This window comes from Daphnia magna, unplaced genomic scaffold (genome assembly GCF_020631705.1).
Source record: "Daphnia magna isolate NIES unplaced genomic scaffold, ASM2063170v1.1 Dm_contigs428, whole genome shotgun sequence".
In the NCBI taxonomy this organism is placed as follows: Eukaryota; Metazoa; Arthropoda; class Branchiopoda; order Diplostraca; family Daphniidae; genus Daphnia; species Daphnia magna.
Window position 1 is genome coordinate 14890 of NW_025533317.1, and position 7953 is coordinate 22842.

The 7953-nt window shown below is 43.6% G+C and overlaps 1 protein-coding gene across 1 annotated transcript; it reads right to left on the reverse strand.

Moving 5' to 3' along the window:
- Window positions 1-2023: 2023 nt before the first annotated feature.
- On the reverse strand, window positions 2024-7403 carry LOC116936345. The gene is made up of 4 exons (XM_045168009.1): window positions 7232-7403; window positions 6853-7090; window positions 2880-6746; window positions 2024-2759 (listed from the first exon to the last, which is right to left on the reverse strand). Exons 1-4 carry the CDS (start codon window positions 7401-7403, stop codon window positions 2024-2026), a joined length of 5013 nt encoding a protein of 1670 aa, XP_045023944.1.
- Window positions 7404-7953: the final 550 nt, after the last annotated feature.

The following is a 7953-nucleotide window of genomic DNA, read 5'->3' on the forward strand; positions in this document are numbered from 1 at the left end:
TAAACAACATCAAATATACTTGTATTCAATGTGAATACACTGTTATACCATGAGTCTTTACTTCTATATTTAAACTGCATGGAATATACTTGTATTCAATGTGAATACACTGTTATACCATGAGTTTTTACTTCTATATGTAAACTGCATGGAAAATATTTGTATTCAATGTGAATACACTGTTATACCATGAGTTTTTCCTTCTATATGTAAACAGCATCAAATATACTTGTATTCAATGTGAATACATTGTTATACCATGAGTTTTTACTTCTATATGTAAACTGCATGGAATATACTTGTATTCAATGTGAATGCACTTTTATACCATAAGTTTTTACTTCTATATGTAAACTGCATGGAATATACTTGTATTCAATGTGAATACACTTTTATACCATGAGTTTTTACTTCTATATGTAAACAGCATCAAATATACTTGTATTCAATGTGAATACACTGTTATACCATGAGTTTTTACTTCTATATGTAAACTGCATGGAATATACTTGTATTCAATGTGAATACACTGTTATACCATGAGTTTTTACTTCTATATGTAAACAGCATCAAATATACTTGTATTCAATGTGAATACACTGTTATACCATGATTATTTACTTCTATATGTAAACAGCATCAAATATACTTGTATTCAATGTGAACACACTGTTATACCATGAGTTTTTACTTCTATATGTAAACTGGTTGGAATATACTTGTATTCAATGTGAATAAAATGTTATACCATGAGTTTTTACTTCTATATGTAAACTGCATGGAATATACTTGTATTCAATGTGAATACACTGTTATACCATGAGTTTTTACTTCTATAAGTAAACAGCATCAAATATACTTGTATTCAATGTGAATACACTGTTATACCATGAGTATTTACTTCTATATGTAAACAGCATCAAATATACTTGTATTCAATGTGAACACACTGTTATACCATGAGTTTTACTTCTATATGTATACTGCATGGAATATACTTGTATTTAATGTGAATACACTGTTATACCATGAGTTTTTACTTCTATATGTATACTGCATGGAATATACTTGTATTCAATGTGAATACACTGTTATACCATGAGTTTTTACTTCTATATGTAAACAGCATCAAATATACTTGTATTCAATGTGAATACACTGTTATACCATGAGTTTTTACTTCTATATGTAAACAGCATCAAATATACTTGTATTCAATGTGAATACACTGTTATACCATGAGTTTTTACTTCTATATGTAAACTGCATGGAATATACTTGTATTCAATGTGAATACACTGTTATACCATGAGTTTTTACTTCTATATGTAAACTGCATGGAAAATATTTGTATTCAATGTGAATACACTGTTATACCATGAGTTTTTCCTTCTATATGTATACAGCATCAAATATACTTGTATTCAATGTGAATACATTGTTATACCATGAGTTTTTACTTCTATATGTAAACTGCATTGAATATACTTGTATTCAATGTGAATGCACTTTTATACCATAAGTTTTTACTTCTATATGTAAACTGCATGGAATATACTTGTATTCAATGTGAATACACTTTTATACCATGAGTTTTTACTTCTATATGTAAACAGCATCAAATATACTTGTATTCAATGTGAATACACTGTTATACCATTGTCGGAAAAAATGGAGCTAGAATTGCACGACTAACTTTGAGGGGGAGAAATTGAGAGGCACACGTAAATAAAGAAATACGTACACCGTGATTGAGTCCTACGTTGTGTTATTTTATTTATGATTGAGCCTGAGCGGACACTTAGTGGAACATTCTTGATAGCCATCAAGATTCAGACTGACGAGTCTAGACAGGAAGACTCGTCAGTCTCAGAACATAAAACAAAAGAAGGGTGAATCGCGATAGCTCGGGGGTGATTAGCAAAGGGGGTGAGAAAAGCCAAAACGAAAGGGGGAAAACATATTTTTAAGAGAAATGAAGTTTAAGTTGGAGAATTTTTGACATTCTCCCGCGGCCAGGCAGCTACTCAGCGTCTTCTTGTTCGAAGATTTTCTTGATCGCTGCGTTGGTTTGGGCGGCACATTTTCGGGTTGGTCTAGAAGGCGACGACGGAGCTGGATCCGAAAGTGGGCCGTCGGACGATGCGGCCGGATCGTCCGACGGTTCAGCAACTTGTAGTGGGTAGAGCTTGGAGATGGGGCGATTAGTTTTTCCGTTTGCCGTGCGGATGTCGGCAGCTCGAATCTGTCCATCTTGACTGCGAATGAGCTTCTCGACGACAGCCATTTTCCAATCTTTTCGTGGTTTTTCGTCGTGAACGAGAACAACATCTCTTTCTTTGATGACTGTTGGATTATTCTTTTTCGTTGCTTGATGGTACTCGCGAAGAGCAGGGAGATAGGAAGCCAGAAAACGTTTTTCGAAATGTTGAAGCAGAGTCTGATGGCGGGTGATGGCTCTCTTCAGCTCGTCCGGTTTTTCGCCGTATGATGCATCAAACTTTTCTTCGTTTGTTTCTTCGCTGTAGGGTAGTGTGTTGAGCCGTCGGCCATACATCAGATGAGCTGGAGAAAGTGACTCTACGTCGCCGATGCTGCTCGACGGATTTTCAAGAGGGCGATCGTTCAGCACTACTTCAGCGTCGGCGACGAGGGCTCGAAATGCACTGAGTGTAGGTTTGGTACGACCGAGAATTTTTGAAAGAGCACTTTTGGCAAGGCCAATCAGCCTTTCCCAAAAGCCACCGTACCACGGTGCCCTTTTGGGAATGAATCGCCACTCGTTTTATTGGTCCGAGAGCTGTCGTATAGCAATTGGATCGCGGAAAATCTTCTGAAAAAGCTTAGCACCTTTCTCAAAAGTTTTGGCGTTGTCTGACATGATGACAGCTGGGCGAGAATGGTGAGAGACAAAGCAGCGGAAGGCGTCCAGAAAGGAAAGTGTGGTCATATCCTCGACTACTTCCAGATGAATAGCGCGAGTAGACGCACAGGTGAACAGTAGAATGTAGACCGTCCGGTCTACTTTTGGAGCTTCTTTGGGACCTCGTATGGTGAACGCTCCCGTGAAATCGATGCCGGTCACGGTGAATGGAAAAGAATATGATGAACGCGACACTGGAAGTGGGGCATGGTTTGGAGCCGTGTAAGGGGGTCCTCTTACACGGCTGCAGTTAACGCACTTTTTTAAACACTTTTTGACACTTTGGACGATTTGCGGGATCCAATAGCGCTGGCGAATTGATGCCACCGTTAATTTTACTCCTCCGTGCATCATCAAAGCGTGATGAGCGGCTATGACGAGAGTGGAGAAAGTAGAATTCTTTGGTAGCAGGATAGGGTGCTTTGCGTCTTTCTTTAGTTGAGAATTGGAGAGACGGCCGTTGCAGCGCAACAGGCCATCTTGACCGATAAAAAGATCCAGTTGAGAAACGAGAGCTGGACGCTTTACGGTTGGCTTCACGCAGTAGTTGATTTCTTCAGTAAAGTACGATTTTTGAACTGCAAGAAGCCAAACCTTTTCTGCTTCTTGCAGTTCGGAAACAGTGATGTAGCCTAACTTCCAGCTTGCTCGAGACTTGTCTTTTAGCTTGATATTTCCAACGAATCGTCGGACAATCGCGGTAACTCTTATGAGATAAGAGAACTTGTATCTCGATATGTCGAGAATCTTCCCGATTCCTCCGTCGTGGGAGGGTGGTGTATTGGATGCTGATGCACTAGTGATGACTGACAGGTGAAACACTGCCGCTGGTTCGCAGTTTCCCTCCCACGACGGCCACTCACTTCTCTTTGGAAGCCACGAAGGTCCGGTTAGCCAGATGTCGGAAGAGAGGAACTGACGGAGAGTAGAACCACGAGATAGAAGATCCGCCGGATTGCAAGTGGTGGGACAGTAGTTCCATGAAGCATTAGTATCTCGAGTGAAACTGCGGATGGTCTCGACTCGGTTGTGGACGAATTGACACTTGATTTTTCCCATTTTTTGGATCCAGTAGAGCACAATCTGACTGTCTGACCACAGATAACAGTTTGGCTTGAGGCCTAGGGGAAGGAGAGCACTGAGAATGGATGACGCGACACGGGTTCCGATGACAGCTGCCATCAACTCGGTCTGCGGAATGGTTAGTAACTTTTTCTCCGTTTTCAGCGGGGCGACGCGAGACTTGGAGAACACGAACGAAGAGGAGTCGTCATTGCAAAAATATGCGACGGCCCCGTAGGCCAGTTGGCTTGCATCAACAAAAACATGGAGCTCTTTGATTTCTCCAGTCTTGAAGTAAGAGCGATTGAAAGAAGTTTTTGAGTCTTCGATGGAAGTTGCGATTCCTTTCCATCTTTCTATCAGCTCAAATGGAATGGGATCGTCCCAATCCAGCTTGAGTTTCCAAATTTCCTGGATGAGCATTCTTGCTGGAATGGTGAGGGGAGTAATGAAGCCAAGAGGGTCGTAGGTAGCTGAGATGCCACGCAACACTTCCCGTTTCGAAGTTTGTGGATGTGAAAGATGAGAGAGCTTAACACAGGGAACATGAAGACGATCTTCTTCACGTTCCCAGTCGAGGCCAAGGACTTTAGTGACTTGAGATTTGTCGCCGACTCCTTCACTTTTTGCTCTCACTGTGAGTTGGTCATCGTTTGACCCCCACGATTGAAGATTGAGACCGGCACTTTTTAACACATTGTTGGCTTCAGAAAAGTAAGACACTGCATCTTCGGAAGTTTCACAGCCTGAGATGAGGTTGTCGACATAAATGTTGCGATTGATGTCGTCAGCTAGTAGCGATGAACTATCTTGTAGATGTTTTTTGATCACTGACAGGAGGATGAAGGGCGAGCTGCTGGCACCAAACGGAATCACGCGGAAACGGTACGACTCGAAATCCGATTTTGAGTCGTATGGGTCCTTTAGCCAAAGGAACCGCACGAAATCTCGATCCTGCTCGTGTAGACCAACTTGATGAAACGCCTTTTCAATGTCGGCTGTCAAGCCGATTGTGTGTGCGCGAAAACGGAGAAGAATAGCCATCATGACGTTCTGTAGTAGAGGGCCAATTTCGAGGCAGTCGTTCAAACTCACTCCTGCTGAAGTTTTGCAAGAACAATCGTAGACAATACGAAGGGGTGTAGTAGCCGACTCTTTAAACACTCCGAAGTGAGGAATGTAGTGAGATGGCTTGCTCATTTCACTAGATGGAACCTTCTCGATGAAGCCTCGGTCCAGCTGTTCTAGAATGATTTTGCTGTAGAGCTTGAGTCCATTTGGATTTTTTGATGCTAGTCGGTTGACGGTCCCTCTCGTTCGCTTTTGGCAAACTTGTAGATTGGACGAGAGGGGCGGATGATTTTCACTCCAAGGAAGCTTCGCGACGTATTTTCCATCACGAAACTCGACTGAATTCTTTTGATAAAACTCAGTTGTCTTTGTTGACTCCAGATCCGGCTGGATTCCCAGGGTCTCAAGATTCCAGAATTTAGTGACGTCGAGTGCTTCTTCCACCGAGATATGCAGACCAACAGTTTTCTGCTCGACTTTTTCACCTGAATATTGTAGACGTCCAGAGATGAGATAGCCGATTTTTGAGTCAACGGCCGTTGGGCCAGATCCACGGATGACCTGATCACCAACGATATTCCAGTAGGTGTCTGCACCTACTAGAATATCCACCTCGAATGTTGATTTTGTCGACACTGGGTGTGCCAACTTGAGCCTTTTCAGATGGGGAAGAGACAACAACTCGGCTCGATGTGGATCGGAGAGAGGGTCCACGATGTGAGGAATGACGATCGCTTGCACAACGATGGGAGATCCATGCCGATCGATAATAGAGAATTGTACGACGTCGTAGTGTTCGGCAACTCCACGGCACGAAGTGAAACCGAAAAGAATGAGGCTCTCACGTCTGAGAGGTGGTAGATTCAACAATTTAGCCAGCTTTGACGTGATGAATGTGCGTTGAGCACCTTTGTCGACTAAAATGTTGCCATCCAATTTAACAAATTGTGACTGAACTTTGGCAATTGCCGTTTCCAAAAATACAAAAGAGTTTTGTTCTACAACGTCTGTGGCCGATAACACCACTGACGTTGGGGGAGACCAAGAAAGAATAGTAGCGCCAGTAACTCTAGAAGGATCGGCTTTGTGCAGACTGGTATGATGAGCTCGATTGCATACACGACAGCGATACTTGGATGGGCAATCGGATGATGCCTGATGCATCTTTCTTAAACAGTTAAAACAGAGCTTTTTTACCTTTGCGATGTCGTACCGCTCTTCCACAGTTTTTGCTGTATCGCAGTCGGTGGGCCAATGATCTCCGGTGCAAAAGGGACAAAAGAGCTTGCGATGGGGAAACTCTTTTGTAGATGGCTTTGCTCCCAAGAGCATGACGTTTGTCTTTTTGGGAGGTTTTAATGCCGATGAGTGGGAGATTGAACTTTCACTGTCTTCGAGAATTTCGATTTCTTTGAGCAGGCTCTTTCGAAGGATATCGAGGTCCCACTCAGCGGCGTCACTTTGTCGTGCCAGGTTACGACGCAGATCAGCTGAGAGTTTGTCGAGAAGGATGCAGACGAGCAGATCGCCATATGAATCTGGCGTCTTGTTCAGAGCTTCGAGTCCACGGATGTGCGACTCCAGAGAATCCACAAACTTCCTTAACGAAGCTCGGTCAGTTCCGGGCTTCGGTAAGGCCACTAGCGCTCGCATGTGAGCCATGATGATCTTCGCCGGCTGGCCCAAAACGCTTTTTGAGTAGATCGATGGCGACAGTGTAGTTGTCGTTGGTTGGCACGAGGCCGAGAAGAAGCGCCTTTGCGTCGCCGGATAGACGAGAGTTAAGAAAGTTGAACTTAGTAGCATTGGAGTAGCTCTTTTTGAGATGAACTTCCACTTCGAATACGTCCCAGAACGCATTCCAGAGTAGAATATTTCCACCAAATTCAGGGAGATTAAACTTGGGGAGATGACTTGAATCGGTGGCAGTGGTCACGTTGATGGTTGGAGTGATTGTAGGTGCTGGAGGATTTGGATTGGCAGCTGCTGCTGCAGCCGCAGAGGCAGCAGCAGCTGGTGCTACTTCTGCGGCTTTTTCATCCATCAGAGTCTTGAGAGTGAATTCTGCTGCGTCACGAGCGTCGTACGCTACAGCATTGGTAGTACCAGCACTGGACATTTCAGCTTCCACATCAGCCGCGGCCAACAGGTCAACGATTTCGGTATCAAGCGCCTCAACTACCTTTATTTTGTCGTGAAGATCTTCCAACTTCTTGTTGAGTTCGTAGATTTTTCGGTCTCTGTGCATGGTAGCATCGGTGATGATGTCGGAAAGTTTGGTGATGAGTCGAGTGACCGCACCGCGATTGCCACCTCGCTTGGACGTGAGAGTAGCCACGCTCGCCATTTTTTTCGAAGGAAATGGTGAGCGTAAAAGATGATGATATCTAGCTTGTCAGTTGCTAGCGAAGGAAACCAAGCTTGGTAACCAGAGGAAGAGTTGGGCCAAGCGTGGCCACGAGGTCGATGATTTCACTGCTGTGAAAGATGAGAGAAAAGCCAGTCGACTATTCACTTGAGAGACGAAATGAGAGTAGAGATTGGCCAAGTCTGGCCACGAGGTCAGCACGTGGTGGCTGACGAAAGATCGAGAACACGAGGCTGAGCACAGCCACGAGATTCGTCACAAGCGACACGTGTCACGAATCTCGATAAATCAAGGTGAAAATTCAAACATCCGATGTTTAAAATTTCAGGGAAGTTAGTTTTAAAGTCAAAGTAAGTGTTAATCGCACAAGGAACAAGAGATGAACCCGAGGGACGAAGATATTGCCGACCACGCTAGGCCGACAAATCCTGGTTACGGCACCAATGTCGGAAAAAATGGAGCTAGAATTGCACGACTAACTTTGAGGGGGAGAAATTGAGAGGCACACGTAAATAAAGAAATACGTACA

What these genes read in the sequence shown, in the direction of transcription:
- LOC116936345 (XM_045168009.1), bottom strand. Translation starts at nt 7,403, where the DNA reads ATGGCGAGCGTGGCTACTCTCACGTCCAAGCGAGGTGGCAATCGCGGT. An exon ending in CGACAAAATAAAGGTAGTTG is followed by an intron (nt 7,091 to 7,231) that starts AGGCGCTTGATA and finishes TGATGGATGAAA; the next exon opens with AAGCCGCAGAAGTAGCACCA. An exon ending in AGCTACTCCAATGCTACTAA is followed by an intron (nt 6,747 to 6,852) that starts GTTCAACTTTCT and finishes CTACTCAAAAAG; the next exon opens with CGTTTTGGGCCAGCCGGCGA.